Source organism: Myotis lucifugus, unplaced genomic scaffold (genome assembly GCF_000147115.1).
Source record: "Myotis lucifugus unplaced genomic scaffold, Myoluc2.0 scaffold_509, whole genome shotgun sequence".
NCBI classification, from domain to species: domain Eukaryota; kingdom Metazoa; phylum Chordata; class Mammalia; order Chiroptera; family Vespertilionidae; genus Myotis; species Myotis lucifugus.
This window is the reverse complement of record NW_005871557.1, coordinates 326,351-350,506: the sequence shown is the minus strand read 5'-3', so window position 1 is coordinate 350,506 and position 24,156 is coordinate 326,351. Positions and strand designations below refer to the sequence as shown.

Sequence of the window (24,156 nt, the reverse complement as noted above, 5' to 3'; positions counted from 1 at the left end):
GGGACCAGGGTTGGGAGTCTAGATGCAGACAGTTGCACTGCCAGGCAGGGTGGCCACTCTCTTTTGTCCCAGGAAGCCATCAGTTATGTGGTGTACTTTCCAATTAAATAAGGTTTTGAGTATAAAATATCAGGGTGTCACCATGATATTGTGAGAAACCTATTAACATCTGACATAACAAAATAGGAGTATGTGTGTCATGATCAGAAATGAGATCAGCACTGAGTGTGAGCGAGTTGGTGTGAACATCACAGAACAGTTTAAAGTCCCTTTCCCTGAGGGGCAGGAAGAATGGGAGGGATGGAGAAACGTAAGGGGATGAGCAGGGGACAACATGTCTCCAGTCGTTGGGGAAGGTAATGCACACACTGGCGTTCATAAGAGGGGAAATTACACTGATTTATGGTGTTTATGTTGGAATCACTAGCCAATCATCTACACATTAAAACTGGCATGATCAATTTAATTTTCTCATAGATCACAATTCTTCCACCAAACTTACTTTTTTTGAGTGATCGCTTCTCTCTCTTTGCCTGTGAATGAGGCCTGGACAATGACTCCATGAGGGAGGGCTGGGATAGGAGACAAGTGTGGGTGTCAGAGCTGAGGGCTCATGTGGCTCCTGGGGCCCAGGTGCAGGGAGTCACACTTGAGTGAGGACCTGCCTGCCCAAGTGTGCAGGGGCCAGTAAAGTGTGTTCCTAGCTGCCTGGCCCAGAGCTCTGAGCTCTCAGTCCCAGTGCACCAGCGCCCCCTGCTGGTCCCAGAGCACATGTCCTCCAGCCCATTTCCTCCACCCAGCCCTCCTGGAAGGGCTCTGTGATCTTCCTGAGGCCACTCCCCAGGCAGGAGGATGAGCAGGTCCCACCTCTGCTGCTGGGGTTGACCCGTTATTTGCTCAGGTTCCTCGGGACCCGCACTAAAGTAAATGACACGCTACGTTCCCAGACCTTAAAGGAACCTGCTCATTGACTGTCCCTCTGTCTGCCTGGCCGCTGGGTTAATTTCTGGTGCATGAGCGTTTGGAGCAAAGTTTGAGGCTTAAGGTTCCCCACAAAGCCCGTCAGTTCCTTCCTGGTCATGATTCCACTATGGGATCCTTTAGGGTGAAATTCTTGGTTTTTGTTGTTGTTGTTGTCTCTGTATTGGTTGTGACATTCCGGGCCCCCATGGGCATTTCTTGGCTTTTTGCATCTGCCTTTGCCTGGCGACTATAATGACGTGAAGGGAGACATGTCTGTGTTCCAGATTAGTCCTGTAGCTTCTCCTTTATCCTTGAACGTTACACTGACAATACCTTCTTTTGGCTCTTGAGGTGTTTAAAATGCATTTGTCTAGTGTCGTAATGTTTTTAAAGTGCAAGGGTTGACATAAAATGGAATATGACTCAGTTATAAAAACAACAACATTGAATCTTATGACACTGTAGATGGACCTAGAGCTGTGATGGTGAACCTATGACACGCGTGTCAGAGGTGACACACGAACTCATTTTTTTGGTTGTTTTTTTCTTTGTTAAATGGCATTTAAATCTATACAATCAATATCAAAAATATAAATCTTGCCCTAGCCGGTTTGGCTCAGTGGATAGAGCGTTGGCCTGCAGACTCAAGTGTCCCAGGTTCAATTCCGGTCAAGGGCATGTACCTTGGTTTTGGGCACATCCCCAGTGGGGAGTGTGCAGGAGGTAGCTGATCAATGTTTCTCTCTCATCAATGTTTCTAACTCTCTATCCTTCTCCCTTCCTCTCTGTAAAAAATCAATACAATATATTTTTTTAAAAAAGAATGATCTCTTGAAAAAAGGAAAGAAATACTTTTAAAAAATATATAAATCTTACTATGGTTGCAAATATCAAAAAATTTCTATATGTGACATGGCACCAGAGTTAAGTTAGGGTTTTACAAAATGCTGACACGCTGAGCTCAAGAGGTTCGCCATCACTACTCTATACTGGACCTACATGCCTGGGCTATTTTATAACCTATTTATACCTCTTACTCCCTTCAACGTCTTCATTCACTCCTCCATCACCCCTTTCCTCTGGCAACCATCACTCTGTTCTCTGAATCTATGAGTCTGTTTATTTTGTTCATTTATTTCTTTTGTTGTTTAGGTTCCACATGTGGGTGGAATCATCTGGTGTTTGTTTTTCTCTGTCTGACTTACTTTACTTTGCATAATACCCTCTAGGTCAGCCTTGGGCAAACTACGGCCCGCAGGCCAGATCGGCGCATTTGAAATGACTAAAACTAAAAAAAAAAGACCGTATCCTTTTATGTAATGATGTTTACTTTGAATTTATATTAGTTCACACAAATACTCCATCCATGCTTTCGTTCCTGGCCGGTCCAGTTTAAGAACCCATTGTGGCCCTCAAGTCAAAAAGTTTGCCTATCCCTGCTCTAGGTCCATCAATGATGTCATAGGCTTTCACTGTTGTTTTTCTATAACCGGGTAATGTTCCACGACATAGAGGTACCAGCACTTTCCATCCACCTTTCCCTGACGGGCACTGAGTCGCTCCCATAGCTCGGCCATTGTAAAGAAGGCTGCAGGGAGCATGGGGTGCATGTACTCCTTCCAATCAGAGCTTCCGGTTTCTTTGGAAATACACCCAGATGTGGAGTCACTGGGTCATGGGTGGTCTTCCTTGGAATTTGGATGTTGTTTCTAATCCTCACCAGAGGGTATTTGTTCTCCTGATTTTCAGAGAGACGGGAAGGGAGGAACAGCCATTTCCACCCTCGCTCTTTCCTTCTGCATTTCAGGCTGAGCTAGTCTGAGCCCATGAGCAGGTTTTGATTGCACTTCCCTGTGGGTTTACATCACCGTGTAAGTATCAGTACTACCACCGAAGAACAGAGAACAGTAGTACTCGGCCTCGTCCTCAGGCTGGGCCCCCGAGATGGTGAGGGCGGCTTTGTTCCCAGAGATGGAGCCAGAGAAGCGAGCAGGGATCCCAGAGGGCCGGCTGTTTGTGTAGTAGATGAGCATGCGGGGAGGCTTCCCTGGGGTCTGCTGTAACCAGCTAGGGTTGTTACCACTAGAGACGGCCCCAGAGCTAAGGCCACAGGTGAGTGTGACTGTCCCTCCTGGGTATGCTGACATTGACGGCTCCTGGGTCACCACAGTCTGAGAATCCACCCCTGAAACCAACAGGAGAGAGACAGGTGTTATGAGGGACCAAGGTCACCCTGAGGCCCTGCTGTTCTGTGTCCCCCAAGGATGCAGAGGCCCTTCCTCTGACCTGAGCTGTGCGCCAGGAGCTGGAGCAGAAGCACCGTCCAGACCATGGTGGGGACACTCACAGGATGTGGCTCCTCAGGCTCCTGGGCTGCAGTGGGGAGTCCTGGGCCTTTTCATGCCTCCCAGACCCATTAGGGGAGAAGGTGCCTCATGCAAATCAGCTTCCCCTCTAGTCCTGCCCCAGGGTCACCCTGCTGTCCCCTGGGGGTTTATTGAAGGGCAGATGCTGGGACCTCAGCAGTGACTACATGGTGACTCAGACACTGAAGGAGGAAAGCTGACTTCTGTCACCCAATCAGTGTCCCCACGACCCTGGTCACCACAATCCTAAATTTGTTTTTTGGAAATGGCTGTGGGCGACATGACCAGATAACTGTGTTCTCCTCCGGGGCTCAGCAATCTAGTTCGTTCCAAATCTGACCCCATTTCTGGGAAAATGTTCTTCCTTCTTCAGTGACTCCCTTGCCTGTCTTATGTGAAGGAGCTTAGCAGGCAGGTCTCTCTCCTACAGGGAGTCAGTCCCCTAGGAAATCATAGCGTTGGTGTCTGGGGAGTGAAGGGACAGGGTCTCCCCCTGACACAGTCCCAACCGAGTAACAGCGGGGAGTAGACCAAGGCTGAGTGTGCGACACACAGGGCTGCACTGCTCACATGATGGCAACTCACATGTGTCCTAGGAAGCCAACAGTTACATGCAGTAGGTTCATTGTAACACAGTGGTTCTCAACCTTCTGGCCCTTTAAATACAGTTCCTCATGTTGTGACCCAACCATAAAATTATTTACATTGCTACTTCATAACTGTAATGCTGCAACTGTTATGAATGGTAATGTAAATATCTGATATGCAGGATAGTCTTAGGCAACCGAGTGAAAGGGTCATTTGACTGCCAAAGGGGTCACGACCCACAGGTTGAGAACCGCTGCTTTAGGGTGAAATTCATGGTTGTTGTTGTCTCTGTGGCTGTTGTGAGGGGCTCCTGTCAGAGTCCCAGCCCCCAGGGGACTTGTCCTGGCTTTTTCCCTCTGCCTTTGCCAGGAGAATATGACGATGTTGGGGAACAAGTGTCTTGTGTTCTTTGGTTACTTCTGCAGGTTCTCATTTATTCTGGAACGTTACACTGTAATACTTGCTTTCAGCTCTTGAGCTATTTCAGATGTGTTTCTCTAGTTTTGTCATTATTTTCAGGACAAGGTTTGACATAAAAACTGTGTTAATATTCATGAAACTCTACCCTGTTGTGGAGTTCTCTTCTCCCGCATGGATGTAGAAGTCCTCACTTTCTGTTCTCCAATCTTTATGGCCTTAAGTATATGTGTGAGGATATCCATGGATTTCATGGGAATTGGGTTTCTAAGGTTTAGGGCCAAATCAACTAGCCTTGATCACACATCATCCCAACAACACCAGCAGAACGCAGAGAGGAAAGAGGGAGAGGCCCCGGGATAAACTGGAGGAAGTGCGCCTCCTCTGAGAGCCGTGTCCTTCCTGGGGAGGGGCCCAGAGCCTGGAGATCACACGCTCCTCACAGTGTAATTTCCAGGAAGAAACACCCAGCTTCCTCAGGTGTCAGGGTTCACTGAATAAACATCCAGGCCAAGGCAGGGAGCAGGGGACACACAGGGCCTGGGTGAGGTTACCCCGGTCTCTCAGGCCACATAAGCGGGACCTCTGCTTTAAAAAAAACACACACTTTTATTTTTCAACTTTATTTTACATTTAATATTATTTTGTATCGGTTTCACGTGCACAGCATAGCGGTTGTACAATCCTGTATTTTACAAAGTGTTCCCTTGGTACCTGGGCCCACCTGGCACCGCACAGGGTTATCACAAGGCTATTGTCTGGCTTCCCTGTGCTGTGCTTTCACTTTCCCGTCACTGTTTGGGAAACAGCAATTAGTACTTTATCCCCCCAACTTTTTCATTCAGTCTCCTAGACCCCCTGCCCTCAGGAAACCATCAGTTTGTACTCTGAGTCCACATCAATTTTTTTGTTTATTTATTTTGGTCTTTACATTCCACATATGAGTGAAATCATCTGGTGTTTGTGTTTCTCTGTCTGACTTACTTTACTTAGCATAATACTCCCTAGGTCCTTCCATAGTGTCATAAGATTTCAATGTTGTTTTTATAACCGAGTAATATTCCACTGTATACATGTACCACCACTTTTTATCCACTCCTCTCTTGGTGGGCACCTGGGTTGCTTCTATAGCTTCGCCATTGTAAGTAATGCTGCAGTTAACATAGGGGCTCATGCATTTCTTCAATATAGTGTTTTGGGGTTTCTTCAGATAAATACCCAGATGTAAAATCACTGGGTAATAAGACAGTTTGGCCTGCAATTTTTTAAGGCCCCTCCATGCAGCTTTCTAGAGTGACGGCACCATCTACATTCCCAACAGAGCATGAAGTTTCATTCTTCTTCACATCTTTGCCAACACTTGTTGTTTGTGGATTTCATGACCACCATTCTGAGGATGTGAGGTGGCATTGCATTGTGGGTTTAATGTACATTTCAGTTATGGTCAGTGATGTGGAGTATCTTTTCCTCTGTCTGTTGGCCTCTGTGTGTTCTGCTTGGAGAAGTCTATTCAAGTCCTCTGTCCATGTTTTAATTGGATTGTTTTGTGGGTTTGCTTTCTCTTCTTGCTGTTGAGTTGTGTGAGTTCTTTATAAATGTGGGACATGAACTCCTTTACGGAATGGTCATTGGTGAATACCAACTTCCATTACATGACTGGAGGCTGTCTTTTTGTTTTGTTGATGGTTTCCTTCGCTGTGCAAAAAACTCTTTACTTTGATGTAGTCCCTTTTGCTTTCCATGTCTGAGGAGATGCATTAGAGAAAATGTTGGTAATATTAATGTCAGAGATTTTAGTGCCTACTTTTTTTGGAGTTTTATGGTTTTGAGTCTTACATGTCAGTCTTTCATGCATTTTGAGTTGATTATTTGATGTGGAGGAAGGAAGGTAACAATGGAAGGAGAGGAGCTTCTCCAGCATTCATGTTTAACCTCTTCCTGGAGAGCTTGTGGACAGAGAGATTCTGGGACAACAACACATTTCTGACTCAGTGGTTCTAACATGGGAATTGCATTTCTAACAAGCGCCAGGTAATGCGCCATTTCAAGGCCAAAATAAACATTAACTTTGTCTCCGCTGTCAAATTCATAAATGAGAATATCTTGTTATTGCTCTTTAAGTTAGGGGAGTCATATAGGTACTGCTAAGACTTCTGAGTCTCACTGTAGGTTGATCCACTTGTGAGCTGAGCCAATCCCTGTAACTATGGGCGGAGAGGAAGAGGGAAAGCCCATTCTTGCAGGAATCACATGACCAGATGGACACACCCTAGGAGAGTCTTGGGATACCCATGACCACAAATTCCTGGACAGGAGATGGGGCCATGAAACATGCACCCTTCCCATGGTTTGTTCGCCATTTCCACCCTCGCTCTTCTTTCTGCATCTAAGGCTGAGTCAGTCTGAGCCCATGAGGAGGTTTTGGTTGCACTTCCCCGTGGGTTTACATCACCGTGTAAACATCACTACCCATGTACAAATTACAGTGATAATCGGCCTCGTCCTCAGGCTGGGCCCCCGAGATGGTGAGGGCGGCTTTGTTCCCAGAGATGGAGCCAGAGAAGCGATCAGGGACCCCAGAGGGGCGGCTGTTTGTACCGTAGATGAGCGTGCGGGGAGGCTTGCCTGGGGTCTGCTGGTACCAGCCAGGGTAGTTACCACTAGAGACTGCCCCAGAGCTGAGGCCACAGGTGAGTGTGACTGTCCCTCCTACAGATACTGACATTGACGGCTCCTGGGTCACCACAGTCTGAGAATCCACCCCTGAAACCAACAGGAGAGAGACAGGTGTTATGAGGGACAAAGGTCACCCTGAGACCCTGCTGTTCTGTGTCCCCCAAGGATGCAGAGGCCCTTCCTCTGACCTGAGCTGTGTGCCAGGAGCTGGAGCAGAAGCACCGTCCAGACCATGGTGGGGACACTCACAGGATGTGGCTCCTCAGACTCCTGGGCTGCAGTGGGGAGTCCTGGGCCTTTTCATGCCTCCCACACCCATTAGGGGAGAAGGGCCTCATGCAAATCAGCTTCCCCTCTAGTCCTGCCCCAGGGTCACCCTGATGTCCCCTGGGGGATCTTAAAAGAGGCAGATGCTGGGCCCCCACACAGACCAATAGACTCCACATTAACTGAGATGCTGAGGGAGGGGTTTGAGGTCTGTCACCAAGTCAGTGCCCTGGGGTCCTGGTGACCTGAGTCCTAACTTTCTGCTCTGGGAGACTGAGGCTGAAGGATGAGGTGGGAGTGTCTGTCCCCTCTTGGTCCCAGCAATCTAGTTCACCCCAAATCCAAGCCCACCCTTGGGAACACTGCTTCCTTCCTCAGGAAACCCCTCCTTGACTTTGGAGGATCTTAGCAGTTAGTCCTTCCTCCAGCGGTGATTCTTCTGTCCAACCGTATTCGTACCTGAACCCGGAAAAAAGAGATGGGGACCAGAATTGGGGGTGGTGACGTAGACTGCTGCACTACAAGGCAGGGGTGGCCACCCTCTTTTGTCCAAGGAAGCCATCAGTTATATGATGTACCTTCCAATTAAATAGGGTTTTAGGAGAAAATGTCACAGTGTCACCAGGTTATTGTGAGGAACTGGTTAACGTCTGATATAACTAAATAGGAGCATGTGTGTCATGATCAGACATGAGATCAACACTGAGTGTGCGGGAGTTGGTGTGAACATCACAGAACAGTTTTAAAGTACCTTTCCCTGAGGGGCAGGAAGAATGGGAGGGATGGAGAAATGTAAGGGGATGAGCAGGGGACAACATGTCTCCAGTTGTTGCACACACTGGTGTTCATCAGAGGGGAAATGACACTGTGATTTATGGGATTTACTTTGGAATCATTAGTCAATCATCTAGGCATTAAAACTGGGATGGTCAATTCAATTTTTCATAGGTCACAGTTCTTCAACCAAAATTACTTTTTGTTGTGTGATTGCTTCTCTCTATTTGCCTGTGAATGAGGCCTGGACAATGACTCCATGAGGGAGGGGTGGGATAGGAGACAAGTGTGGGTGTCAGAGCTGAGGGCTCATGTGGCTCCAGGGCCCCAGGTTCAAGGAAGTCACACTTGAGTGAGGACCTGCCTGCCAAGTGTGCAGGGGCCAGAAGAGTGTGTTCCTAGCTGCCTGGCCCAGAGCCTTGAGCTCTCAGTCCCAGTGCACCAGCGCCCCCTGCTGGTCCCAGAGCACATGTCCTCCAGCCCATTTCCTCCACCCAGCCCTCCTGGAAGGGCTCTGTGATCTTCCTGAGGCCACTCCCCAGGCAGGAGGATGAGCAGGTCCCACCTCTGCTGCTGGGGTTGACCCGTTATTTTCTCAGGTTCCTCGGGACCTGCACAAAAGTAAATGACACGCTACGTTCCCAGACCTTAAAGGAACCTGCTTGTTGGCTTTCCCTCTGTCTGCCTGGCCGCTGGGTTACTTTCTGGTGCATGCGTGTTTGGAGGAAAGTTTGAGGCTTAACATTCTCCAGAAAGCCCGTCAGTTCCTACCTGGTCGTGATTCCACTGGGTGATCCTTTAGGGTGAAATTCTTGGTTTTAGTTGTCTGTGTATTGGTTGTGACATTCAGGGCCCCCGTGGGCATGTCTGGGCTTTTTGCCTCTGCCTTTGTCTGGCGACTATAATGACGTGAAGGGAGACATGTCTGTGTTCCAGATTAGTCCTGTAGCTTCTTGTTCATCCTTGAACATTACACTGACAATACCTTCTTTTGGCCATTGAGGTGTTTAAAATGCCTTTTTCTAGTGTTGTAATGTTTTTTCAGTGTGAGTGTTGCTATATAATGAATACTATTATGAATGAAACACCACCCATTTTAGAACTTTTCTCCCTCATGGGAGTTAGAAGTCCTCATTTCCTGTTCTCCTGTCCTCATTGGCCTCATCAAGGATATTTGTGAGGAGCTCCAGGGATTCCATGGGAATTGGGTTCTAAGGTCCAGGCCCACATCAGTAACATCTATCACACATCATCCCAACAACAAGAACAAGTGAAGAGGAAAGAAGAAGAGGCCACGGGATAAACTGGAGGACGGGGGCCTCCTCAGAGAGCCGTGTCCTTCCTGGGGAGGGTCCCAGAGCCTGGAGACCACACGCTCCTCACAGTGTAACTTCCAGGGAAACCCATACCCAGCTCCCTGAGGGGTCAGGATCCAGAGAACACACTTCCCGCCAAAGCCAGGAGCAGGGTATGCGCAGGGTGTGGCAGAGGCTGCCTGTGCTCCCAGGTCACAGAAGCTACACTTCCGCTTTGCTTTCTATTGAATTTTAGTTCTGAATTCCCTTTAATATCAATGTTGTTTTGTATTCATTTCATGGGTGTAACATAGTGGATAAATAATCCTATACTTTACAAAGTGTTCGTTTGTTACTTCTAAACCCCCATGGAACCATAGGCAGTTCCTACAATGTTAGCCACTGTATTCTCTGTGCTGTACTTAGATGCCTACAACTGTTTTATAACAACCACCAACTTATACCTCTTATTCCCTTCAACATCTTCACTCACTCCTCCATCCCCCTTTTCCTCTGGCAGCCATCACTCTGTTCTCTGAATCTATGAATCTGTTTCAATTTTGTTCATTTTTTTTCTTTTGTTCTTTAGGTTCTACATGTGGGTGAAATCATATGGTGTTTGTTTTTCTGTGTCTGACTTACTTTACTTTGCTAATACCCTCTAGGTCCATCCCTGGTGTCATAGGCTTTCACTGTTGTTTTTCTATAACCGGGTAATGTTCCACGACATAGAGGTACCAGCACTTTCCATCCACCTTTCTCCTGAGGGGCACTGAGTCGCTCCCATAGCTCGGCCATTGTAAAGAAGGCTGCAGGGAGCATGGGGTGCATGTACTCGTTCCAATCAGAGCTTCCGGTTTCTTCAGAAATACACCCAGATGTGGAGTCACTGGGTCATGGGCAGTCTTCCTTGGAATTTGGTTGTTGTTGCTAATCCTCACCAGAGGGTATTTGTTCTCCTGATTTTCAGAGAGACGGGAAGGGAGGAACAGCCATTTCTACCCCCGCTCTTTCCTTCTGCTTCTCAGGCTGAGCCAGTCTGAGCTCATGAGGAGGTTTTGGTTGCACTTCCCCGTGGGTTTACATCACCGTGTAAGTATTACTACTACTCATCCACAGAACACAGTAGTAGTCAGCCTCATCCTCAGGCTGGGCCCCCGAGATGGTGAGGGCGGCTTTGTTCCCAGAGATGGAGCCAGAGAAGCGATCAGGGACCCCAGAGGGGCGGTTGTTTGTTTGGTAGATGAGCATGCGGGGAGGCTTGCCTGGGGTCTGCTGGTACCAGCCAGGGTAGATACCACTAGAGACTGCCCCAGAGCTAAGGCCACAGGTGAGTGTGACTGTCCCTCCTGCAGATATTGACATTGACGGCTCCTGGGTCACCACAGTCTGAGAATCCACCCCTGAAACCAACAGGAGAGAGACAGGTGTTATGAGGGACAAAGGTCACCCTGAGACCCTGCTGTTCCATGTCCCCCAAGGATGCAGAGGCCCTTCCTCTGACCTGAGCTGTGCGCCAGGAGCTGGAGCAGAAGCACCGTCCAGACCATGGTGGGGACACTCACAGGATGTGGCTCCTCAGGCTCCTGGGCTGCAGTGGGGAGTCCTGGGCCTTTTCATACCTCCCAGACCCATTAGGGGAGAAGGTGCCTCATGCAAATCAGCTTCCCCTCTAGTCCTGCCCCAGGGTCACCCTGCTGTCCCCTGTGGGGGGTATTGAAAGAGGCAGATGCTGGGCCCTCACACAGACCGATAGACTCCACATTAACTGAGATGCTAAGGGATGGGTTGAGGTCTTTCACCAAGTCAGTGACCTGGGGTCCTGGTGACCTGAGTCCTCACTTCTTTCCATGGAGGGTCTGAGGCTAAAGGATGAGGTGGGAGTATCTGCCCCCTCCTGGACCCAGCAATCAAGTTCATCCCAAATCCAACACCATTTCCAGGAACACTGCTTCCTTCCTCAGGAAACCCCTCCTTGTCTTCTTTGGGGGATCTAACCTGTCAGTCGTCCCACCAACTGTGAGTCCTCTGTCCAGACACGTTACTCATTGTCCAGTAATAAAGATCTGGGGACCAATGTTGGGGGTCCTGAAACAGACATTTGGCCTGCCAGGCAGGGGTGACCACCCTCTTTTGTCCAAGGAAGCCATCAGTTATATGATGTACCTTCCACTTAAATAGGGTTTGAGGAGAAATGTCATAGTGTCACTATGATATTGTGAGAAACCGATTAACATCTGATATAACAAAATAGGAGCATGTATGTCTTGATGAAACATGAGATCAGCACTGAGTGTGAGCGAGTTGGTGTGAACATCACAGAACAGTTTAAAAGTCCCATTTCCCTGAGGGGCAGGAAGAATGGGAGGGATGGAGAAATGTAAGGGGATGAGCAGGGGACAACATGTCTCCAGTCGTTGAGGAAGGTAATGCACACACTGGTGTTCATCAGAGGGGAAATGACACTGTGATTTATGGTTTTTATGTTGGAATCACTAGCCAATCATCTATACATTAAACTGGAATGGTCAATTCAATTTTCTCATAGGTCATGTTTCTTCAAGTAAAATATTTTTTGTTGTGTGATTGCTTCTCTCTCTTTGCCTGTGAATGAGGCCTGGACAATGACTCCATGAGGGAGGGCTGGGATAGGAGACAAGTGTGGGTGTCAGAGCTGAGGGCTCATGTGGCTCCTGGGCCCAGGTGCAGGGAAGTCACACTTGAGTGAGGACCTGCCTGGCCAAGTGTGCAGGGGCCAGAAGAGTGTGTTCCTAGTTGCCTGGCCCAGAGCCCTGAGCTCTCAGTCCCAGTGCACCAGCGCCCCCTGCTGGTCCCAGAGCACATGTCCTCCAGCCCATTTCCTCCACCCAGCCCTCCTGGAAGGGCTCTGTGATCTTCCTGAGGCCACTCCCCAGGCAGGAGGATGAGCAGGTCCCACCTCTGATAATTGGGTTGAACAGTCATTTTCTCAAGTGACTCTGGACCTGCACAAAAGTAAATGACACGCTACGTTCCAAGACCTTAAAGTATCCCTGATAGTTGGCTTTTCTTCTGTCTGCCTGGCCGCTGGGTAATTTCTGGTGCATGAGCATTTGGAGCAAATTTTGAGGCTTGAGGATTCCCCAAAAGTCCGTCATTTCCTTCCTGGTCTTGACTCCCCTTGGTGATTCTTTAGGGTGAAATTCGTGGTGGTTGTTGTTGTCTCTGTGGCTGTTGTGAGGGGCTCCTGTCAGAGTCCAGCCCCCAGCGGACTTGTCTTGGCTTCTTCCCTCTGCCTTTGCCAGGAGAATATGACGATGTTGGGGAGCAAGTGTCTTGTGTTCTTTGGTTACTTCTGCAGGTTCTCATTTACTCTGGAACGTTATACTGGTAATACCTGCTTTCGGCTCTTGAGTTATTTAAGATGTGTTTCTCTAGTTTTGTCATTATTTTCAGGACAATGTTTGACATAAAAACTGTGTTAATATTCATGAAACTCTACCCCGTTGTGGAGTTCTCTTCTCCCGCATGGATGTAGAAGTCCTCACTTTCTGTTCTCCAATCTTTATGGCCTTAAGTATATGTGTGAGGATATCCATGGATTTCATGGGAATTGGGTTTCTAAGGTTTAAGGCCAAATCAACTAACCTTGATCACACATCATCCCAACAACAACAGCAGAACGCAGAGAGGAAAGAGGGAGAGGCCTCGGGATAAACTGGAGAAAGTGCGCCTCCTCTGAGAGCCGTGACCTTCCTGGGGAGGGGCCCGGAGCCTGGAGATCACACGCTCCTCACAGTGTAATTTCCAGAAAGAAACACCCAGCTTCCTCAGGTGTCAGGGTTCAGAGAATAAACATCCAGGCCAAGGCAGGGAGCAGGGGACACACAGGGCCTGGGTGAGGTCACCTCAGTCTCTCAGGCCACATAAGCGGGACCTCTGCTTTAAAAAAAACACAAACACACTTTTATTTTTCAACTTTAGTTTAAATTTAATATTATGTTGTATCAGTTTCACGTGCACAGCATAGTGGTTGCACAATCCTATGCTTTACAAAGTGTCCCCTTGGTACCTGTGCCCACCTGGCACCGCACAGAGTTATCACAGGCTATTGTCTGGCTTCCCTGTGCTGTGCTTTCACTTTCCCGTCACTGTTTGGGAAGCAGCAATTAGTACTTTATCCCCCCAACTTTTTCATTCAGTCTCCTAGACCCCCTGCCCTCAGGAAACCATCAGTTTGTACTCTGAGTCCACATCAATTTTTTTTGTTTATTTATTTTGGTCTTTACATTCCACATATGAGTGAAATCATCTGGTGTTTGGGTTTCTCTGTCTGACTTACTTTACTTAGCATAATACTCGCTGGGTCCATCCATAGTGTCATAAGATTTCAATGTTGTTTTTATAACTGAGTAATATTCCATTGTATACATGTACCACCACTTTTTATCCACTCCTCTCTTGGTGGGCACCTGGGATGCTTCTATAGCTTCGCCATTGTAAGTAATGCTGCAGTTAACATAGGGGCTCATGCATTTATTCAATATAGTGTTTTGGGGTTTCTTCAGATAAATACCCAGACGTGGAATCTCTGATAATGAGCCCGTTTGGCCTGCAATTATTCAAGGCCCCTCCATACAGCTGTCTAGAGTGATGGCACCAATCTGCATTCCCCCCAACAGTACATGAGGGTTCACTCTTCTTCACATCTTTGCCAACACTTGTTGTTTGTGGATTTGATGACAGCCATTCTGAGGATGTGAGGTGGCATTGCAGTGTGGGTTTGATTTACATTTCTGTGATGGTCAGTGACATTGAGTATCTTTTCCTCTGTCTGTTGGCCTCTGTGTGTTCTGTTTGGAGAAGTCTATTCAGGTCCTCTGCCCATGTTTTAATTGGATTGTTTTGTGGGTTTGTTTTCTCTTCTTGCTGTTGAGTTGTGTGAGCTCTTTATATATGTGGGACATGGACCCCTTTATGGGATGATCATTGGTGAATACCTACTTCCATTATATCACTGGAGGCTGTCTTTTTGTTTTGTTGGTGGTTTCCTTTGCTGTGCAAAAAACTCTTTACTTTGATACCAAAGTTCCTTTGGTTTATTCTTCCTTTTGCTTTCCGTGTCTGAGGAGATGCATTAGATAAAATGTTGGTAAGATTAATGTCAGAGATTTTAGTGCCTACGTTTTTTTCGGAGTTTTATGGTTTTGAGTCTTACATTTCAGTCTTTAATCCATTTTGAGTTTATTATTTGATGTGGAGGAAGGAAGGCAACAATAGGAGGAGAGTAGCTTCTCCAGCATTCATGTTGAACCTCTTTCTGGAGAGCATGTGGACAGAGAGATTCTGGGACAAAAACAAGTTTCTGACTCAGCGGATCTAACATGGGAATTGCATTTCTAACAAGCGCCAGGTAATGCGCCTTTTCAAGGCAAAAATTAACATTAACTTCCTCTCCTCTGTCCAATTCATAAATGAGAATATGTTATTGCTCTTTAAGTTAGGGGAGTCGTATAGGTACTGCTAAGATTTCTGAGACTCACTGTAGGCTGATCCACTTGGGAGCTGAGCCTGTCCCTGTAACTATGGGCTGAGAGGAGGAGGGAAAGCCCATTCTTGCAGGAGTCACATGACAAGATGGACCCGCCCTGGAAGAGAAGGAGGAAGCACATGACAAAAATTCTGGACAGGAGATGGGGCCATGTAACATGCCCTCTTCCCATGGTGTGTTCGTCATTTCCACTTTCGTTCTTCTTTCCGCATTAAGTGCTGAGCCAGTCTGAGCCCATGAGGAGGTTTTGGTTGCAATTCCCCGTGGGTTTATATCACTGTGTAAACATAACTACCCAAGTCCAGACCACAGTAATAGTCGGCCTCATCCTCAGGCTGGGCTCCCGAGATGGTGAGGGCGGCTTTGTTCCCAGAGATGGAGCCAGAGAAGCGATCAGGGACCCCAGAGGGGCGGTTGTTTGTTTGGTAGATGAGCTGGCGGGGAGGCTTGCCTGGGGTCTGCTGGTACCAGCTGGGGTAGTTACCACTAGAGATGGCCCCAGAGCTGAGGCCACAGGTGAGTGTGACTGTCCCTCCTGGAGATACTGACATTGACGGCTCCTGGGTCACCACAGTCTGAGAATCCACCCCTGAAACCAACAGGAGAGAGACAGGTGTTATGAGGGACAAAGGTCACCCTGAGGCCCTGCTGTTCTGTGTCCCCCAAGGATGCAGAGGCCCTTCCTCTGACCTGAGCTGTGCGCCAGGAGCTGGAGCAGAAGCACCGTCCAGACCATGGTGGGGACACTCACAGGATGTGGCTCCTCAGGCTCCTGGGCTGCAGTGGGGAGTCCTGGGCCTTTTCATGCCTCCCAGACCCATTAGGGGGAGAAGGGCCTCATGCAAATCAGCTTCCCCTCTAGTCCTGCCCCAGGGTCACCCTGCTGTCCCCTGGGGGAACTCAAAAGAGGCAGATGCTGGGCCCCCACACAGACCAATAGACTCCACATTAACTGAGACGCAGAGGGAGGGTGTTAATGTCTTTCACCAAGTCAGTGCCCTGGTGTCCTGGTGACCTGAGTCCTCACTTCCTTTCCTGGAGGGTCTGAGGCTGAAGGATGAGGTGGGAGTGTCTGTCCCTCCTGGCTCCAGCAATCTAGTTTATCCCAAATCCAACCCCACCCTTGGGAACACTGCTTCCTTCCTCAGGAAACCCCTCCTTGTCTTCTTTGGGGGATCTAACCAGTCAGTCCTCCCACCAACTGTGAGTCCTCTGTCCAGACATGTAAATCTTTGTCAAGGAATAAAGATCTGGGGACCAATGTTGGGGGACCTGACACAGACATTTGGCCTGCCAGGCAGGGGTGGCCACCCTCTTTTGCCCTAGGAAACCATCGGTTATATGAGTTAAATAGGGTTTGAGGAGAAATGTCATAGTGTCACCATGATATTGTGAGAAATCAATTAACATCTGATATAACAAAATAGGAGCATGTATGTCATGATGAGACATGAGATCAGCACTGAGTGTGCGGGAGTTGGTGTGAACATCACAGAACAGTTTAAAAGTCCCTTCCCTGAGGGGCCGGAAGAATGGGAGGGATGGAGAAATGTAAGGGGATGAGCAGGGGACAACATGTCTCCAGTCGTTGGGGAAGATAATGCACACACTGGCTTCCATCAGAGGGAAATGACACTGTGATTTATGGTATTCATTTTGGAATCACTAGCCAATCATCTATGTATTAAACCTGCATGATCAATTCAATTTTCTCATAGGTCATGTTTCTTCAAGTAAAATATTTTTTGTTGTGTGATTGCTTCTCTCTCTTTGCCTGTGAATGAGGCCTGGACAATGACTCCATGAGGGAGGGGTGAGATAGGAGACAAGTGTGGGTGTCAGAGCTGAGGGCTCATGTGACTCCTGGGCCCAGGGGCAGGGAAGTCACACTTGAGTGAGGACCTGCCTGGCCAAGTGTGCAGGGGCCAGAAGAGTGTGTTCCTAGTTGCCTGGCCCAGAGCCCTGAGCTCTCAGTCCCAGTGCACCAGCGCCCCCTGCTGGTCCCAGAGCACATGTCCTCCAGCCCATTTCCTCCACCCAGCCCTCCTGGAAGGGCTCTGTGATCTTCCTGAGGCCACTCCCCAGGCAGGCGGATGAGCAGGTCCCACCTCTGATGCTGGGGTTCACCCGTTGTTTTTTCAGGTTCCTTGGGACCCGCACTAAAGTAAATGACATGCTACGTTCCAAGACGTTAAAGTATCCCTGATAGTTGGCTTTCCTTCTGTCAGCCTGGCCACTGGGTAATTTCTGGTGCATGAGCATTTGGAGCAAATTTTGAGGCTTGAGGATCCCCAGAAAGCCCGTCAGTTCATACCTGGTCTTGACTCCCCTTGGTGATCCTTTAGGGTGAAATACGTGGTGGATGTTGTTGTCTCTGTGGCTGTTGTGAGGGGCTCCTGTCAGAGTCCCAGCCCCCAGGGGACTTGTCCTGGCTTCTTCCCTCTGCCTTTGCCAGGAGAATATGATGATGTCGGGGAACAAGTGTCTTGTGTTCTTTGGTGACTTCTGCAGGTTCTCATTTACTCTGGAACGTTACACTGGTAATACTTGTTCGGCTCTTGAGCTATTTCAGATGTGTTTCTCTAGTTTTGTCATTATTTTCAGACAAGGTTTGACATAAAAGTGTGTTCATATGCATGAAACTCTACCATGTCTTGGAGTTTTTTTTCTCCCTGATGGGATTTATAAGTCCTCACTTTCTGTTCTCAAATCTTTTTGACCTTAAGTATATGTGTGAGGATATCCATGGATTTCATGGGAATTGGGTTTCTAAGGTTTAGGGCCAAATCAACTAACCTTGATCACACATCATCCCAACAACAACAGCAGAACGCAGAGAGGAAAGAGGGAGAGGCCTCGGGATAAACTGGAGGAAGTGCGCCTCCTCTGAGAGCCGTGTCCTTCCTGGGGAGGGGCCCGGAGCCTGGAGATCAGATGCTCCTCACAGTGTAATTTCCAGGAAGAAACACCCAGCTTCCTCAGGTGTCAGGGTTCAGAGAATAAACACCCAGGCCAAGGCAGGGAGCAGGGGACACACAGGGCCTGGGTGAGGTCACCTCGGTCTCAAAAGCCACATAAGCGAGACCTCTGCTTTAAAAAAAAACAAAAACCTTTTATTTTTCAACTTTAGTTTACATTTAATATTATTTTCTATCGATTTCACGTGCAGAGCATAGCGGTTGCACAATCCTATGCTTTACAAAGTGTTCCCTTGGTACCTGGGCCCACCTGGCACCGCACAGAGTTATCACAGGCTATTGTCTGGCTTCCCTGTGCTGTGCTTTCACTTTCCCGTCACTGTTTGGGAAGCAGCAATTAGTACTTTATCCCTCCAACTTTTTCACTCCGTCTCCTAGATCCCCACTTCCCTCTGGAAACTATCTGTTTGGACTCAATTTACTTTGCTTATTTATTCTGTCTTTTACATTCCTCATTTGAGTGAAATGTTATGGTGTTTGTGTTTCTCTGTCTGACCTACTTTACTCAGCACCATCCCCTCGAGGTCCCTCAGGGCACCTGGTGCTTCCACAGCGCGGCCATTGTCAGTGATGCTGCAGGGAGCACAGGGTGCGTGCAGTTCTTCACATCAGCGTTTGGGTTCTTTCACATAAATACCAGATGTGGCATCGCTGGGTAATGAGGCAGGTTGGCCTGTAGTCTTTTAAGGCCCCTCCGTGCAGCTTTCTAGAGTGACGGCACCATCTGCATTCCCACCAACAGTGCATGAGGGTTCATTTTTCTTCAGATCTTTGCCAACACTTGTTGTTTGTGGATTTGATGGCAGCCATTCTGAGGATGTCAGGTGGCATTGCACTGTGGGTTTAATTTACATTTCTGTGATGGTCAGTGATGTGGAGTATCTTTTCTGTGTTTGTTGGCCTCTGTGTGTTCTTTATGAAGAAATCTATTCAGGTCCTCTGCCCATGTTTTAATTGGATTGTTTTGTGGGTTTGCTTTCTCTTCTTGGTGTTGAGTTGTGTGAGCTCTTTATAAATGTGGGGCATGATCCCCTCTAAGGGATGATCTTTGGTGAGTACCTACTTCCATTATATCACTGGAGGCTGTCTTTTTATTTTGTTGATGGTTTCCCTCGCTGTCCAAAAACACTTTACTGATATGTAGTCCCTTTGGTTTATTTATCTTTTGCTTTCCGTGTCTGAGAGGAAGTATTAGAAAAAAATGTTGGTAAGATTAATGTCAGAGATTTTAGTGACTACGTTTTTATCCGGGTTTTATGGTTTTTAGTCATACACTTCAGTCTTTAATCCATTTTGAATTTATTATGTGACGTGGGGGAAGGAAGGTAACAATAGGAGGAGAGGTGCTTCTCCAGCATTCATGTCGAACCTCCTCCTGGAGAGCTTGTGGGCATAGAGTTTCTGGGACAAGAACAGAGTCCCTGACTCAGTGGCTCTATCATGGGAATAGCATTTCTAACCACCTGAGGTAATGCCCCTTTTTCAAGGCCAAAGTAAGCATTGACGTTGTCCCCACAGGGAATTCCTGACTGGGGCTGTGTCGTCAATGCTCTTTGAGTCACAGGAGACTTACAGCCTCACAGTGCGGTCTCTGAGTCTCACTGTAGGTTGATCCAGTTGAGAGCTGAGCCCATCCCTGTAACTATGGGCGGAGAGGAGGAGGGAAAGCCCATTCTTGCTGGAGTCACATGACAAGATGGACCCGTGTTGGGAGTGATGGAGTAGGCACATAACCATGAATAACTGGACAGGAGAATGGGGCCAGGAAGCCCCCTTCTTTTTTTTCTTTTTAATATATTTTATTGATTTTTTACAGAGTGGAAGTGAGAGAGATAGAGAGTTAGAAACATCGATGACAGAGAAACATTGATCAGCTGCCTCCTACACATCTCCTACTGGGGATGTGCCCGCAACCCAGGCACATGCCCTTGACCGGAATTGAACCTGGGACCTTCCAGTCCGCAGGCCGACGCTCTATCCACTGAGCCAAACCGGTTTCTGCAGAGAATGGGGCCAGGAAGCCCCCTTCTTATGGTGTGTTGGTCATGTCCTCCTTCAGGCTTTTTCTGCATCAAAGGCTGAGCCAGTCTGAGCCCATGAAGAGGTTTTGGTTGCACTTCCCCGTGGGTTTACATCACTGTGTAACGAGCACCAACATTGTACAGAGCACAGTAATAGTCGGCCTCGTCCTCAGGCTGGGCTCCCGTGATGGTGAGGGCAGCTTTGTTCCCAGAGATGGAGCCAGAGAAGCGGGCAGGGACCCCAGAGGGGCGGTTGTTTGTTTGGTAGATGAGCATGCGTGGAGGCTTGCCTGGGGTCTGCTGGTACCAGCTGGGGTAGTTACTACTAGAGACGGACCCAGAGCTGAGGCCACAGGTGAGTGTGACTGTCCCTCCTGGAGATACTGACATTGATGGCTCCTGGGTCACCACAGTCTGAGAATCCACCCCTGAAACCAACAGGAGAGAGACAGGTGTTATGAGGGACAAAGGTCACCCTGAGACCCTGCTGTTCTGTGTCCCCCAAGGATGTAGAGTCCCTTCCTCTGACCTGAGCTGTGCGCCAGGAGCTGGAGCAGAAGCACCGTCCAGACCATGGTGGGGACACTCACAGGATGTGGCTCCTCAGGCTCCTGGGCTGCAGTGGGGAGTTCTGGGCCTTTTCATGCCTCCCACACCCATTAGGGGAGAAGGTGCTTTATGCAAATTAACTTCCTGTGTCTTCTTGCCCCAGGGTCACCCTGATGTCCCCTGGGGGATCTTGAAAGAGGCAGATGCTGAGCCCTCACACAGACCAATAGACTCTACTTTAACTGAGACACTGAGGGAGGGGGTTGGTTCTGTCACCAAGTCAGTGCCCTGGGGTCCTGGTGACCTGAGTCCTAACTTCCTTCCCTGGAGGATCTGAGGCTGAAGGATGAGGTGGGAGTGTCCACCCCCTCATGGCCCCAGCAATCTAGTTCTTCTCAAAACTGACCCCATTTTCAGGAACACTGCTTCCTTCCTCAGGAAACCCCTCCTTGTCTTTGGTGTATCTTAGCAGTTAGTCCTTCCTCCAGCGGTGATTATTCTGTCCAAGCATGTTCATTCCTCAACCAGGAAAAAGATCTGGGGACCAGGGTTGAGGGTCATAACGCAGACAGCTGCACTACCAGGCAGGGGTGGCCACCCTCTTTTGCCCTAGGAAGCCATCAGTTATATGATGTACCTTCCAATTAAATAGCGTTTGAGGAGAAATGTCAAAGTGTCACCAGGTTATTGTGAGAAACCGATTAACGTCTGATATAACAAAATAGAGCATGTGTGTCATGATGAGACATGAGATCAACACTGAGTGTGAACGAGTTGGTGTGAACATCACAGAACAGTTTAAAAGTCCTTTTCCTGTGGGGCAGGAAGAATGGGAGGGATGGAGAAATGTAAGGGGATGAGCAGGGGACAACATGTCTCCAGTCGTTGGGGAAGGTAATGCACACACTGGTGTCCATCAGAGGGAAATGACACCGTGATTTATGGTGTTTATTTTGGAATCACTAGCCAATCATCTATACATTAAAACTGACATGATCCATTTAATATTCCCATAGGTCATGTTTCTTCAAGTAAAATATTTTTTGTTGTGTGATTGCTTCTCTCTATTTGCCTGTGAATGAGGCCTGGACAATGACTCCATGAGGGAGGGGTGGGATAGGAGACAAGTGTGGGTGTCAGAGCTGAGGGCTCATGTGGCTCCTGGGCCCAGGTGCAGGGAAGTCACACTTGAGTGAGGACCTGCCTGCCCAAGTTGCAGGGTTCAGTAGAGTGTGTTCCTAGCTGCCTGGCCCAGAGCCCTGAGCTCTCAGTCCCAGTGCACCAGCGCCCCCTGCTGGTCCCAGAGCACATGTCCTCCAGCCCATTTCCTCCACCCAGCCCTCCTGGAAGGGCTCTGTGATCTTCCTGAGGCCACTCCCCAGACAGGAGGATGAGCAGGTCCCACCTCTGCTGCTGGGGTTGACCCGTTATTTACTCAGGTGACTCAGGACCTGCACAAAAGTATATGACATGCTACGTTCCCAGACCTTAAAGGAACCCTGATAGTTAACTTTCCCTCTGTCTGCCTGGCCGCTGGGTTAATTTCTGGTACATGAGCATTTGGAGCAGCGTTTCTCAACCTGTGGGTCTCAACCCCTTCACCTAAGACCATCCTGCATATCAGATATTTACATTATGATTCATAACAGTAGCAACATTACAGTTATGAAGTAGCCAAGAAAATAATTTTATTTTTGGGTCATAAAATGAGGAACTGTATTTAAAGGGCCAGAAGGTTGAGAACCACTGATTTGGAGCAAAGTTGAGGCTTAATGTTCCCCAGAAAGCTCGTCAGTTCCTACCTTGTCATGATTCCACTTGTTGATTCTTCAGGGTGAAATACTTGGTTGTTGTTGTTGTTGTCTCTGTGGCTGTTGTGAGGGGCTCCTGTCAGAGTCCCAGCCCCCAGGGGACTTGTCTTGGCTTTTTCCCTCTGCCTTTGCCAGGAGAATATGACGATGTTGGGAACAAGTTTCTTGTGTTCCTTGGTTACTTCTGCAGGTTCTCATTTACTCTGGAATGTTATACTAGCGATACCTACTTTCGGCTCTTGAGGTGTTTAAGATGTTTTTGTCTTTTTTGTAATTGTTGTTAGTACAAGGGTTTGAAACTCTACCCTTTTTAGAGCTTTTCACTCTTTTATGGGGTTCAGAACTCTTCATTTTCTGTTCTCTAATCTCATTGGCATTCTCAAATATATTTGTTAAGAGCTCTATCGATTCAATGGGAATTGGGTTTATAAGGTCTAGGTTCAAATCAATTACCATTTATCAAATATCATTCCAATATCAACAACAAAACACAGAGAGAGGAAAAGGTGAGGTCATGGGAATAGAACGGGAGGGAGGGATCCTGTGTCTGAGAGCCGTGTCCTTCCTGGGGAGGGGCCAGAGCCTGGAGATCATAAGCTCCTCACAGTGTAATTTCCAGGAAGAAACACCCAACTTCCCTCAGGTGTCAGGGTTCAGAGAATAAACATCCAGGGCAAGGCAGGGAGCAGGGGACACACAGGGTCTGGTATAGGGTACTTCGGCCTCCCAGGCCACAGGAGCTGACCTCTGCTTTTAATAAAACCTTTTATTTTTCAACTTTAGTTTACATTTAATATTATTTTGTATTTGTTTCACGTGCACAGCATAGCGGTTGCACAATCCTATGCTTTACAAAGTGTTCCCTTGGTACCTGGGCCCACCTGGCACCGCACAGAGTTATCACAGGCTATTGTCTGGCTTCCCTGTGCTGTGCTTTCACTTTCCCATCACTGTTTGGGAAGCAGCAATTAGTACTTTATCCCTCCAACTTTTCCATTCAGTCTCCTAGACCCCCTGCCCTCAGGAAACCATCAGTTTGTAATCTGAGTTCCTATCATTTTCTTGGCTTGTTTATTTTGTCCTTTACATTCCACATTTGAGTGAAATGTTTTGGTGTTTGTGTTTCTCTGTCTGACCTACTTTACTCAGCACCATACCCTCTAGGTCCCTCTGGGCACCTCGGTGCTTCCATAGCACGGCCATTGTAAATAAGGCTGCAGTGAACACAGGGGTGCATGCAGTTCTTCAAATCCTTGTTGTGGGGTTTGCTGGGTAATGAGGCAGGTTTGCCTGTAATTTTTTAAGGCCCCTCCATGCAGCTTTCTAGAGTGACGGCACCAATCTGCATTCCCCCCAACAGTGCATGAGGGTTCACTCTTCTTCACGTCTTTGCCAACACTTGTTGTTTGTGGATTTGACAGCCATTCTGAGGATGTGAGGGGGTATTCCATTGTGGGTTTAGTTTACATTTCTGTGAAACTCAGTGATGTTGAGTATCTTTTCCTAAGTCTGTTGGCCTCTGTGTGTTCTTTATGAAGAAGTCTACTCAGGTCCTCTGCCCATGTTTTAATTGGATTGTTTTGTGGGTTTGCTTTCTTTTCTTGGTGTTGAGTTGTATGAGCTCTTTATAAATGTGGGACATGGACCTCTTTATGGGATGATCCTTGGTAAATAACAACTTCCGCTTAGTAGGTTGTCCTTTTGTTTTGTGGATGGTTTACTTTGCTGTGCAAAAACTCTTTCATTTATGAATCCCATTGGTTTATTTTCCACTTGTTTTCCATGCCTGAAGTGATATATTAGAAAAAAACGTAGGTAAGATACTGCCAGAGGTTGTAGAGCCTCTATATATATTTCTTTCCGAGTTTTATGGTTTAGAATCCGACATTTCAGTCTTTCATGCATTTTGAGATTATTCTTT

At 47.9% G+C, this 24,156-nt stretch overlaps 1 protein-coding gene and 2 gene segments (V, D, J or C); all 3 read right to left on the bottom strand.

The window, feature by feature from the left end:
• The window catches only part of LOC111823484 (immunoglobulin lambda-1 light chain-like), a 350,281-nt gene that overhangs the window by 204,220 nt on the left and 121,905 nt on the right, over positions 1-24,156 (bottom strand). The gene's annotated exons all lie outside the window — the stretch shown is intronic.
• The window catches only part of LOC102434976, a 233,834-nt gene that overhangs the window by 197,362 nt on the left and 12,316 nt on the right, over positions 1-24,156 (bottom strand).
• On the bottom strand, positions 19,928-20,496 carry LOC111823485. The segment is given in 2 exon segments: positions 19,928-20,303; positions 20,405-20,496. Coding segments are annotated over 2 exon segments (366 nt in total).